This window comes from Spinacia oleracea, chromosome 3 (assembly GCF_020520425.1).
Source record: "Spinacia oleracea cultivar Varoflay chromosome 3, BTI_SOV_V1, whole genome shotgun sequence".
NCBI lineage: Eukaryota > Viridiplantae > Streptophyta > Magnoliopsida > Caryophyllales > Amaranthaceae > Spinacia > Spinacia oleracea.
This window is the reverse complement of record NC_079489.1, coordinates 56,873,300-56,887,630: the sequence shown is the minus strand read 5'-3', so window position 1 is coordinate 56,887,630 and position 14,331 is coordinate 56,873,300. Positions and strand designations below refer to the sequence as shown.

The following is a 14,331-nucleotide window of genomic DNA, read 5'->3' as shown; positions in this document are numbered from 1 at the left end:
ATTCGCCGATGAGCCGAATGACACAGGTTCCCTAGGAGAAATTCTAGCCAAGAGACGGAGATCTAAAGAGTTTAAACGGGCAAGATCGCCAGAATTTGAGAGAAAGTGATGTGAAATAAAGTTTGAAAGGAGGAGTGAAGTTGGGTATTTATAGAGAAAATAAAGCCCAAAACCTCTTAAACTTCCTCCAAAACTCACACCACACGATCTGGAGGTTTTAAAAAGACTTCGACACTTGTCATAAATGCAAGATTTCGAAAAAAAGATTTCGAATTAAATAGCGGGACTTTTTGAACTTCAGGATACCGCCCATGTGCATACAAATACCCGTCCATTTAACCTCAAATGAAACGGGTCTAGGGGGTATGTTGTTTGGGTGTCCAATTGGGCCTAGTCCCCAAAAGCCCATTGGCTAAAAACATGACTTAAGCTCCAACCAGCAAATGGCTCTAAACCTTATCCAAATGGCCCAAGGCCCATTTGGCAATAAATGCCCTAAACAGTATTTACTACTCAAACACTATAAATAAGCCGTCAAGGCTCACAAATCAAGGTACGTCTAATTTATCTGCCTGAACACTTGTAACTCTAGAGAACTCTCTCTAGAATGCGAACAAAGAACTTACTTAGGCATTGGAGGGGCTATCCTCGGAAACACCCCCGAGGCTAGTGACTTTGTTATTGTGCAGGTTTATTCGGGATATACACAATCCAACAAGCGAGATCTTCTCATCTACACAAGGGCCTTCAATCTGAAGCTCATTGTTTCAACACCGAAACACCTAATAAAGTCGTTCATTAATACTCGTCTCGTTTCTATAAATGATATATTTTTATAATATTATATCATTTGTTTCACTTAACATGGACACACATATATTCTTACTTCCTACAAAAAAAACATTTAAAATTAAAATAATTCCACCTCAGCCCCTCTATTTGACATATTTTCCAATAACTATATTAAAAAAAAATACTCCATTATTAGCTACCACCTAATAAATTACATAAAACTCTGTATCGATCCAACTGGAACGAGTATTAAGGGACGGATGGTGTATTAAAATAGGCGTTGATAATTGATGTCACACTTAGGGTTTACAAGGTCGATTTTGAGCGGGTAAATCAGACCCACTACATGGCTCACAAAGCCATCACAAATGCAATGAGCTTTATTTCGACTTCTCTAGAGATAGATTCTAGTTTCAGTTTTACTCAACTTTTACTTAATTGTCATCTCTTTATTTATGTGAAAATAAATTATATTTATTTTTATTCAACTTTGTTCATCTTATTAATTAACAACATTAATTGTAGCTCCAAACCATTTTCTTTAGTTTATTATTAATTATATTTTGCAATTTACAATATGTCATGTGTTCACTTTATTTTCATTTATTTCATAGCTAACAAGTTCATACATCAATTCATAATTAAAGATCACTGAAGTACAATTTAATTGTAACTAAGATAATTTCAAATTAAGTGAATTTTAATAAGTTCAATAAATGAATGTAGAGTGAATATATATAACACATCTTGTTCTAGTGTACGTTTAAAATAACAAACTCACATTAGTAGAAGGAAAATGATATGGAATGGGAAGAGAGTAAACCATGTGCATGTTAATTATTTCCAGCATTACAAATTAAGATAGAAAAATATAGATAATTAAAATGGAGTTACAATGGTTTTATCATTCCTATTACTCCGTACATGACTTCAATCTTAGTAAACGTACTAGTAATAAAACTACATACATATAGTATATAAAAATAAGCTAGTAATTAATTAGTAAGAAAATATATTATGACATTATAAAATGTACTTAATCTAGCTAGTTAAGTTAATTAAGATTTATAAGTAAGGGGAGCAACATTATTATTATTATTATAGTCCTCGTTAATCTGGGAAGAGTTGAAATCGTGAGGAGAAACATGTTGCTGAGAGGTGGCCAAAACAGAAGGATTATAAGAAAAGCAATGTGCCCAAAAGAGGTAATTGAGGAAGTTGAGGAAGCTAAGAGCAGCCAAAAACCAATAGAAGAAATCCAACTTGTCTTTGTTTAGGTCATTATCAGTCAACCATCCTTTGTTAGAAGAAGAGGTGACCTTATTTATAAGGGTAACCAAGACAGAGCTGAAGTAGAAGCCAAAGGAGTAAGAGCAATAAGTCATGGCAGTAAGAAAAGATTGCATTCCTTTTAAGGATTGCTTATAGAAGAACTCGATAAGGCCTACTGCTGTTAACATCTCTGATAAACCAAAGATGAGGAACTGTGGTGTTATGTAAAAGATAGAGAGGAGTTTTTGGTGGTTTACCGCAGTTTCTCTTCTATGTTTCTCCATAAGGGCAGCTGAGACCATGGAAAAGGTGGAAATGAAGAGGCCAGTCCCTATGCGTTGGAGAGGGGAGAGACCAGAATCATGTCCAGTGAATTTCCGGGCAAATGGGACAAAGAATTTATCGTAGATAGGGACAAGGAAAAGGAGGAGAATGTAAGGGATTGCTTGAAGAGAAGCGGGTGGAATGCTGAATGATTTTGTTATTTTTGTGTTCATTTGACTTCCTTGTTGGACTGAAAAGGTTTGTAGTTGAGCTAATATTGTGTTAAATACTATGGTGCAAGCAAAGATTGGTAGTACTGATATTAATATTTTCACTTGTTCTACTTGAGTTACACTGCATAATCTCCATCCTCCTTCTCTTTTGTAACTTGATCCTTCTTCTACTTTGATGCATGCTTTGTCCAAAAACCTGACAATTTCACATTTCTATTTCTTTTAAATAATGCTAAATATAATACCAACTACTTAACATCAATCATAAACAAATCCACTAACGTAATATATACATGTTTCATCCTAAAACTAATTACGGACTACTCTTTTTATCCCTAACACATGTAGTATATCAAAGTGATATCATGTAATCACATAATGGAAGGAGACAAGTTTAGGTGCCTTTTTAATTTCTATTAGTAGCCACTGAGGTCTCATAGAATGTTCTTAAAAAGTTTGTTGCCTTGATACAAAAGGTACACCCCACAACAAATTAATACAAATATACAAATCATATTTTTTAAGAGAAATAGTGATAAATGTCTTTTGACTTTTAAAAAACCCCAATCCCCGGCACTAAAATATACGGACTACTTCTTTCTGCTTTTTTTAATTCTCGACTTTTTATATTACTGGTGATTTTAAATATATTTATCTGGATTTTTGTTAGATTTGACTCAATGTTAATTTTGAAAATATCAATTTATTGTAATTTTCGCTTAAAACGAATTAATAATATTAATGAATAAAGTTGTGTATTAACATGTGTAAAAGTGACTAATTTGCGAGTAAAAATAAAAGGAGGAATTAGGTGATATAATGATCACTAGCTTTATCTATAAAAAGTACTCCCTCCGTCGTTCCAGAATACTCAAACAGGTTTGACCGCCACGGAATTTAATGCAATGTAAGTAACTTATTATTTAATTAGATAGTAAGTGATGATAGGGTATTTTTTTTTAATATAGATAGTGGAAAATGCAACTTTTTAAAGGTAATGGAAAATAATTCACTTTTTTTTTTTTAAGGATATGGATATAGGTGGATCCATGGATAAGTATAATATTAATAAATATATGTTGACATTTATATAAACAACGCGAGTAATCCGGGACGGAGGGAGTAATCAAATTATGATGCTATTTCTACATATAGCAATACAGGTGTACGTAGATGCATACTTTCGTAGTCCATATATAATACGTAGTACTCCGTACTACAGTTGGTATTTTATAAGTTGAGATTAACATGATGCATACAACTTTATGTGATAGTGGTGATGATTTCAGAGGCGAGACATTACAGTGTGAATATTGAATAGGCCCCCATTAACACCCATAACTGTAGCATGCACTTCCTAAGACTCATCTCTTATGACTTTGTAGTATAATAGTAATCATTATTTTTTAAAGTGGATGAATAATTAAAACAAATTAAAAAAAAAAGCAATGGGTAGCAAGTTTTGACTTAACAAAAGATGTGATTATTTTCTTAGTGGATTGGATTAATTGGATTACCTGAATCTTTCGGTATGTATCAAACTGTCAGATGCATTGTAACTAGTATAGTGAAGGTTGTTGGAATTAGAGTTCCCATGAAGCACCTTCACATCTGATGGACAAACTTTGTTCCTCTTTAAAAATGCGGCCACCAATACCTGTTAGAGGATGGACGGACGACTTAGGCAAGGATATACAATATATTATATATATATATAATCGCATATATATTGTGTATGTTTGCAAAAACTTGTCTTTTAAATTTACTAATAATATAAATATATATACTTCAATATTTAAATGTATATTGAACTCTTTTTCGTATTTTTTTTTAATGATAAGAGATTTTTAGAGTATAACAACTATTTTTGCAAATTATTATAAAAGACCATATTAGAATCATGATATCAGGCTACTTTGCGTACTACGGGGTAATAAGTACAGTCTAACAGTTAGTAATTACAAAACGGTCTGATAAGAGACTAGCTGCACCTAATTCTTGAAATGAAAGTTGAGGAAGCATTAAATTATAAGTTGCAATGCCAACAAGCTTCCCTAACCCTGCCTAAGTATGGATCTAAGGATTCATTTTCAAACTTTTTCTAGTTCATCTCTTCTCCATTCTAGGGAACACATGAAGTTTGACTTTTGGTGTCCTTTCTAAGAAATATCCATACTACTCGGTTAATGTCAATAATATTGATATGTATTGTTCCTAATATTATGTACAAATGTTTTGTATTCGTGTATATATACAAAACAATACAAAATTACAATACTTATATAAAATGTGGCTGACGCACATCGTCTATAATTAAACACTACTGGGAAAAAAGAAAAAAAAAACAGGTTACAACTTGGCAATCTCTTAGACTCCGGACAAAAATGTGAAGTAATTAAATAAAATACAACTTGAATTTTTTTATTTGACTTAGAAAACTGTATCTTTTAATTTAATTAGTAGGTGTAATATAGCCTCGTATATAATACTAACTGTTACGGAATAATTGTTTAAATAATCACTACTATTACGTATAATTATTTTGATGCAATTGTAATGGAATATACCTGCTTACTTTACTTCTTAATTATATACCCTAAAAAGGTATCTATATGTGTTCATGGGTTTTAATAATTAATCAAGATTTCTAAGCAATCCCGTCTTTTCACCTTTTTGACCAACAACTATAATATACTTCCTTCATTTTTTTTATTATTGCACCATTTGGATTGGACACAAGATTTAAAAATGGGGTTAAAAGGTGATAAATGACAAATATACCCATGTGATCTAAGTACAAATGTGATTTAACAAATGATGATAAGGATAGAAATGTCATTTTATGTGGATAAACTTACCAAAAAAGGAAATGGTGCAATTAATATGCAACTTCCGAAAAAGGAAAACGGTGCAATTATAAAAAAATGGAGGAAGTAGTAAGTATATTTTTAATTTTTAATATCGATCATCACTAATATAGTCAATCAAAAGGTTACGATTTCAATTCGTTAGACCTAGATATCGATGTAAGTACGCATTTGATCCGTATACATTAATTACTCCGTAATTTCTAAATTGTTTATACGTATTTTTCACCCGAATAAGCCACGTGACAAAACAACTCAAACATGTGACTTGACCAAGACCTCGATTATTTAGTTTCTAATTATGTACACATGGTTATTATAATCGTGATTCAAATCGTAAAATCTTATGATTCTACGATTCAAATATATATTCCGATTCGATTTCCGATTTTACACGATTCTATACTTTTTTTCGACTAAGGAAAATATCATAAATTTAAATCATGTTGAGAAAGTTATTAATAAAAAATTATTGTTAATTATTGTTTATATAACTATTAAACAATTATATATTTCAGTTATTATGTTTTTCCCTATAATATACGGAGTAAGCACTTTAAATAAAATTTGATCATAAAATCTTGATTATACTTGTTCGTAGAATCTTACGATTTTACGATTTAATTTTAGGATTTGATTCTAAGAATTTTTTCCAATTCAAAGTAGAATCACGATTTTGATAACCCTGTCTGGTCAAACTAATAAAATGTAAAAATATTGAATATTTATCTTTGTCGCACTAGATAAGTATATTGGAAAAGCGAAATCATGTCGAAGGTCAAAACAATTTTCATTCAAATAAAATGATGTGATATAAAGGTGAAAAATGATGTTTTGTGTCCACATCTTTACAAATATTCTCTTCCTATCTTTGCCACACGATATGTTTTTCATCTTCATGGTCCTGATCCACTAGAATGACAAGTTTGAAATATTATGTGCCATATAAAAAAAATTGGTTTGAGTGGAATTAAGATAGATATAAAATGTATTTTATGTGCGAATAAAGTTATGGTCATGATATTTGTTTTTTTTCTAATGGGACAATTTTTTGGAAATAAAGCAAAACAAAAAATAAGGCAAAGAAAAAGGATGGAGGGATATGAGTAAATATTATATATTCTAAGGTTTGGTATGTAATATTATACTACCTCCGTTTCATCATGTTTTTTATAGTTATTATTTTCATAAAAATTAAGTCGAACAGAGAGTGTGTAAAAGAGTGAAAAATGTGGATGGGTGTAATAAAATATGGATAAATTAAGTAAGAGCATCAATAAGGGAGACTTTTAGTCTCTTTCCTATGCCACATACGCTCCAACTCCAAATAAGAGCTCCCTCCCAAATTTTTTTGGAAATGCACAACTCTTAACACTAGCTCTTATTCTCTTTTAATCTTTTTTTTTTTAATTTTATTTTCATGCAAAAAATGTTGACTTGACACTAGCTCTTATTTGTTAGGTCTAGCTCTTATTTTAGAATTTTCTCTTACAAACTCTTATTCGTTAAGAGGCACATAAGAGCCTACCACTATTGTTGCTCTAAAGGAGTGAAAAAAAGGTGGGTGGATGTAAGAAATAATGAATAAACATAGGAAGTTATAAATTTATAATCATGTTTTCTATTTCGGGCTTCCCAAACTTATAATCTTGTTTCATTATTTGGACATTACTTTTCTTAATTTCTCATACAGTTTATAACTCTATTCCATTTTTCCATTTTTTCATACACTTTGTCACTTTTCCCTACAATGTAGGGAGTATTTCACTTTTACACTTTCCCCTACAATATATTTTTTCCACTTTCCTATACAATATATTCCACTTTCCCTCTTTCTCTTACAAAATATTGTACTTTTTATAAAACTGGTATTTTTAATCAAACATGACTATAAGTTTGAGAGCGCACGGGGGAGTATGAAAGTGAATAATTTAAAGATAGATTATTAGTACCTGAGAAATAGGAGTAAAAATGCTTCCACGCGGTCTTTTGTTTTTGTAAACAAGAGTGCCAGAAACCAAGCATATTAAGCCCATAGCCATAACAATTGCGGAGATACCAAATCCGATATCCATACCGGAATGAGTCTGGACCCAAACAAGAACCGTTAAGGCGACGAGCTCACCAACAGAAAAAGCAAAGTAGGCGGCATTGAAGTAGGTCGACAGTTTCTTAGATTGCTTTGAGTTGAACTGATCGCCTCCATGAGCAATCATGTTTGGCTTTACGCACCCACTTCCTAGTGCAACCAAGTATAGTGCCATAAAGAATATCAAAGCTTCTATTCCCTTTGCTTCTTCACAAACTTTTCCATTGCTTTCTTGTGCTACCATGTTGCACAATGCTGGCTTTAGCTGTGCTACATGAGCTTGTACTGATAGCAGTATGAACCCCTGTTTTTTATGCATGCCATCATTTTAATTATCATAAATCCATCCATACATATACATACACAAGTATACAACCATTAATTAGGACTGCGTACATCAAACTACTTTTACATGCACGCAATGGTCAATAAAAATATTATATTAGTTAAACATTAATTACATCCGTTGATGACTGATTTTTCCATGTATTCCCAAATTTGCTTTTTTATTATTGCCCTTTAATTAACAAAACTCATATACAAATATTTTATTTTTATATTAAAAATTACTCCACAGTTCAAAGAACAATTTTACACCTTACACATTTCAGAAGTGTCTAGCATTTTAAAGTAAAAATTACTCCGTAACAACGAAAAAATAAATCAATAATAATCTCCATATATGGGATTCGAAGTCATCTTGTATCGTTGGGAAAAAGCCTACATATATTTGAGTACGGTTGTATAACTTTTTAGGTACATTATCTTTCATATTGACAATAACTTTTTAGGTACATTATCTTTCATATTGACAATAACTTTTTAGGTACATTATCTTTTACATTTACAATCACTTTTGTTTGACAAGGAGCAGGATAATAAGTGGGGGCAACTTTGTCTAAAATATGTCTACGGTGTAACAATATAAGATAATGGAACTTTAAATGATACAATCTAATTTTATATATAAATATATATCATTTAAAGGAGATACATTTGCTGAATTATTAGATCATCACGTAGGAAATCTAATTGATTCGGCCAATGAAAAATAAGATTTCTAATTTATTTTTGAAATAACAAAAATGAGTTACACAAAGATAATTAATGATGTGCCACATAGATATTTTAATTAATTAATTAATCTAATATATATTATATATATAATAGAGCACCACCCAAGATTACTATTGGTTTCGGCCAATGAAAAATAAGATTTCTAATTTATTTTTGAATTAAAAAAATCGAGTGTCATGTAGATAATTAATTAGGTTCCACGTAGATGTTTTAATTAATTAATGATTAATAAATACAACTCCATACAAAATCAAACACTCTAATAATTAAAAAATAAATCTAAAATAAAATTCATCAAAAAAATACCAATCTAAAAAATAAAATTCATCCAAAATTAAACAATAATCTAAAACAAATTCAATCCAAAATCAAACACTAATCCAATATTAGAGCACCACGTAGAAAATCCAATGGTTTCGGCCAATGAAAAAAAAGATTTCAAAATTATTTTTGAATAAAAAAGTCGAGTGCTACGTAGATTAAAAAAAAATAAGGTGCCACGCATATATTTTTATAAATTAATTACTAATATTACGCATATACGATTTCATCCGAAGTCAAACACTCTAATAATTAAAAAATCAATCTAAAATGAAATTTGATCCAAAATAAAAAAATAATCTAATATAATATATAAAATATAGCAATTACTCCGTAGTATATATGTGAGTTTTATTTTAACTCAACAATTTAATAGAATCTGTGCATCGCACGGGCTAAAATCTAGTTACTAATATAAATACAACTCCATCCAAAATCAAACACTCTAATAATTAAAATAAACCCAAAATAAAATTCATCCAAAATCAAACACTAATCTAAAATAAAAATTCAATTCAATCCAAAATCAAACACTAATCCAATATTAGATCGCCACGTAAAAAATCTAATGGTTTCGGCCAATGAAAAATAAGATTTCGAAATTATTTTTAAATTAAAAAAGTCAAGTGCCACATACATATTTTTATTATTTAATTACTAATATTACGCATATACAACTTCGTGCAAAATCAAACACTCGAATAATTAAAAAATAAATCTAAAATGAAATTCAATCCAAAATCAAAAATTCTAATAATTAAACAATAAATCTAAAATGAAATTCAATCCAAAATCAAAACCTAATCTAATCTAATATATAAAATATATAGCAGTTGGTATATGTATGAGTTTTATTTTAACTTAACCATTTAATAGAATTCGTGCATTGCACGGGCGAAAGTCTAGTATATATAAAAATAAAGGAGCATTTGATGAATTATTAGAGCGTCACATAGGAAATCTAATGATTTTGGCCAATAAAAAATAAGATTTCTAAATTATTTTTGAATTATAAAGACAGAGCTAGTGCCACGTAGATAAATAATTAGGTGTCACGTAGATATTTTAATTAATTAATTAATAATATATACAACTCCATAAAATTAAATCTAAAATAAAAATTCAAAACAAAATCAAATACTAGTCTAAAATAAAATTCAATCCAAATAAAAAAAAAAAACTAATCCAATATTAGAGAGCTACGTAGGAAACCTAATGGTTTCGGGCAATGAAAAATAAGATTCTAAATTATTTTAAATTAAAAAAATCAAGTTCGGTGTAAATAAATAATTAGGTGCCACTTGTATATATACATCATAATAATAAGATCTACAATAGAAACATAATTAAACAAATACTTAAATTATTTAATTAAATGGACTTAGAAGTAGATAAATTGATTTTCTATAAATGTTTAACACATATACTGGTACAAAATACTAAATACAAATCCGCGCATCGCACCGGCTTAAAACTACGGAGTAGTTATTAATTTATACAACTCTATCCAAAATAAAAAGCGGCTGTAATATGATTTTTATTTAACAATTTAATAGAATTCGTGTTTCGCACAGACTAAAATCTAGTTTTTATTCTAATTTAAGATAATGAAAATTTAAATAATACAATTTTTATTCTAATTTTTAAAAACAATTGTTATAATAGTACTCCGTATTAGTACTCATCACTTAACCTAATGAATTTTGCATAAGAAAATTATTATAGCGTATATATAGTACCATTTCTATAAACATGACAATATTAGGACACATCTTTTGAATATGTTCTCATATCTTGGGTGCAGTCTTGCAGGGGAATCAATAATGTCCCGAACTATTGGTTAAAAACATAAAATTGAGGGTATACGTATAATAAATTACAACTTCGAAAACTCTTCTTTGAATTGTAATTTGTATTGTCTTACAGCTTAATCGCACCAAAAATAAATTTTCTTGGATACACGATTGATTCTTGTAACAATAAAAAAAAATATTTTACTATTTGATTCTACTGGAATTTGTAACTTCTCTATAAATCATTTTTACGAGGGTATTCCGTACAATACTACTTCGTATATCAAAGACCACAAATAGTTTGGTACAAAAATTGAAAATTGTAAAAAGAAAATAAATAGAATTATTATTCGGAATAGGGTGACTAAGAAAAAAAAAGTCAAATGAGGATAAAATAAGGTTTTTAACATAGGTGACGTGAGGGACTTAAAAAGGTAAAACTGGTAATGATAGTGCAACATTTAGTTGTGAGCAAAGAGCAATATTAGGGAGAAACGGGACCACGCCCGTGAGAAAGAGAGAAGGGTAGTTCAAGGCGCATTTTGGCAAAGTGGCATCTATTAACAAAACCCACTTACATTTATATATTTATGAATTATGATTTATGGAAGCGATTAGTGAAAGTTTAGCGTAATCATAGCTAGTTCATCCAAATCAAGGGGATTTATATAAAAAAGAATTAAGTATAAAAATGAAAATGAAAATGAAAATGAAAATGGAAAAAGGCAGAGGGGACATACAGAAAGTTCAACGAAGCCAAAGATGAGCATGGTCCAAAAGCTTCCAAGATAAGAATCGGATAGGTAACCACCAAAGAGAGCGAGAAGGAAAATGGTACCAATAAAATTGGTAACTATATTGGCTGCCTTTGAAAGAGGGAAGTGCATCTCATTTATCACGTACGTTATCAAATTGTTCCCAACAGCTGCTATTGCCATTATCTCAAATCCTTGTACCCCTGCAATACCATACCCATCAACACCGTTACTCTTTTTGAGTTTTCTTTTTATTTTTGTGAATTTATAGGAAAACAATAAATAACAATGGTGGCATCCATTTTCATAAACTTCTTATACAAGGCTAATTATCTGTGGACGTTAACTTGCTCAAATTGGTTATATAATAGGAAAGATATGAGACTCACATTCCATCTACAAAAAATCATAAAACAAGCCAATATAACTACATAGCTAATACTCCCTCCGTCCCTTAATATTCGCACCAGTTTGACCGCTGCGGAGTTTTTAAGTCACTTGAATTGACTTATTAATTTAATGGATGTTAGTTGATAGTTGGGTATTTTTTTTTTAATATAGTTAGTGGGAAATGTGTAAGGGGTGGGGAGTGAGGAGTGTGAATTTTTAAATGTTTTTTGTAGGGGTGTAGGTAGGTTAGTAGGTAAGTGTGAGAAATAATATAATATTAGTAAAAATTTTCATTTATAAAAGCGGTACAAGTATTAAGGGACGACCCGAAAATGAAAGCGGTGCGATTATTATAGGACGGAGGGAGTATATAAATATTTCGTATATCACGTCTCCTCTAACCACTGAGTCAATTCTTGACTCTCGTTTCATGGGAATTGCTAAAATGGATTCCCGTACAACATATATACATACAATAGTATTGTAGGAGTACTAGTATAAAAGTCTGACAAAATCTAAAAAGGTAGCGTTTTTGTAATATTTGGAATAATAAAAATGGGGGTTAATTAAAGTAGTAGTAAAATTTATGAATGATTGCATTTACAAAAATGAATGGACATATTTTGAGAAGAGACACAATAGTATACGTATATAAGAAGTAAACAAAACTACTCCGTACTTGCGTAGTAATAATACGGAGTAGTATATAGTTCACCCTCAACCCTACTATGTTCGTTAATATGAGTATCCAAATTTAATAGGAAAATTATTCATGGATGGAAAGAGATAAAAACAAGTACCGAGAACGAAAGCGGCTGCGCGCATCCCACCATGTTTACTGGGATTGGAAGGTCTGCCTCTCCAATCAACGGTAGTTGTACTCATTTCATCTGACTCTCCATTATTATTATTAGTATTATTCTTTTGCATTGCTTTTCCCCTTTCTACATCCATTTTTCTCTCTAGCTAACTACGGAGTAATTAACTTAATAATTAGAGAGACAAATTTGAAAATCAAGGGTTTAAATAAGTGATTAAGAGTAATGAACAGGAGTTAGTTAGGGAAGAAAGAGAGAGCACATGAAGAAAACAGGTGTGTGGGTTTGAGTGTTAATTTGTCTTAATGTTTGAGAATCACTGAAAAGTTAGGAGAGAGAGGTTTGTGTGAAGGACAGAGTGTTTGTGGCCTTCTGGGTTGGTCCATTATTTATAGATGGACAAGTCTAATGGGTATCACCATAATAATCCATGTGGCAGATTTTTATTGGCTCATTTTGTGGTCCCTTTTCCTATTTTTTTTACTTTTTTTCTGTTCTTTCTTTAATTTTGTTAAATAGTAAAATGTATTTTTAAAATGTGAAAATTATTTTCTGAAAAAGATTGAAAATTTATTTGCTTACTAATTATACCTAATTAGCTTTGTAATTAATTATTTTTAGATAATCAAATGTGTTAAACAAATATAACTTCGAGCCCCTCCGCCGACCCCTGCCCACCACCTCTAGAACCGCCGACATTCGGTGGTCGGAGATCCCGGGAATAGGAGAGAGGGAAGAGGAAGGCCGGAAGTTGAGGAGTAGAGGGGAGGGAGGGTGGTGAGGGGAGATCGGGAAAGGGAAACATGGAGAGAGGAGGGGCGGCGCTTTGGGTGGCCGGAAAAGGGTGAGAGAGGAGGGGCGACGCTTTGGGTGGCCGGAAAAGGGTGAGAGAGTAGGGGCGGCGGCTGGTGTCTGGGTGGTCGACTGGTCGGGGAAGAGAACGGGGTGAGAGACTGAGAACGAGATCGAAGAAGCGACGTCGTGGGTGGGCGCGAAGTTGAGGAGAGAGAAATTTCTAGAGTTAAATATATCTTTTCTAAATAGTTACACAAGTTAGGTGATGGAGGAGTGATAAAATGCAATATGATTGATGGGAGAGGTACAAGGTTCGAAACCTGTTATCTACAAGATATGCTAGCTTTTTTTTAACACTTAACTTTTTGAAGTTTTGGTGTTTTTATAATCTTCATTGATAGTTTGATACTTGTATTTGATGCTTAAATTCAACTTAATTTAAATTAGTATCTTATTACTTATCATTATTATGTGAAGCGTTGTTATTTTTTGAAATTTTGGTATTCTTATAATCTTCATTGATATTGGTATTCTTATGATCTTGATTGATATTGGTGCTCTCATAATCTTCATTTTAAAAGCTAATTTAAATTAAAATGCTTAATGTAATAAATAAATAAAGGAGGTAAAAAATTGATTTTGGTAAGTTTTAACGTTTTTTGGCTATGTCCATTATTAAAGTTGGACATTGTTTAATACATTTTATATATATTTCACAAACTCGAACAGTATTGTGATAGTTGTTCCTAGTACAAGTTTTATATATATTTCATAAATATTTTTGGAATAAACTATGAGCTTTGAAGGATATATAAAAGTTCAGTTTTAAATATGTTTAAAAGTGAAGCTTAAATCTTTAACTATA

At 30.8% G+C, this 14,331-nt stretch overlaps 1 protein-coding gene across 1 annotated transcript; it reads right to left on the bottom strand.

Moving 5' to 3' along the window:
* Positions 1–1,574: 1,574 nt before the first annotated feature.
* Positions 1,575–13,044, bottom strand: LOC110783845 (protein NRT1/ PTR FAMILY 4.3). The gene is made up of 5 exons (XM_021988234.2): positions 12,654–13,044; positions 11,449–11,666; positions 7,381–7,821; positions 4,079–4,218; positions 1,575–2,757 (listed from the first exon to the last, which is right to left on the bottom strand). The coding sequence occupies exons 1-5, from the start codon at positions 12,805–12,807 to the stop codon at positions 1,851–1,853; spliced, it is 1,860 nt and encodes a 619-aa protein (XP_021843926.2). The 5' UTR covers positions 12,808–13,044; the 3' UTR covers positions 1,575–1,850.
* Positions 13,045–14,331: the final 1,287 nt, after the last annotated feature.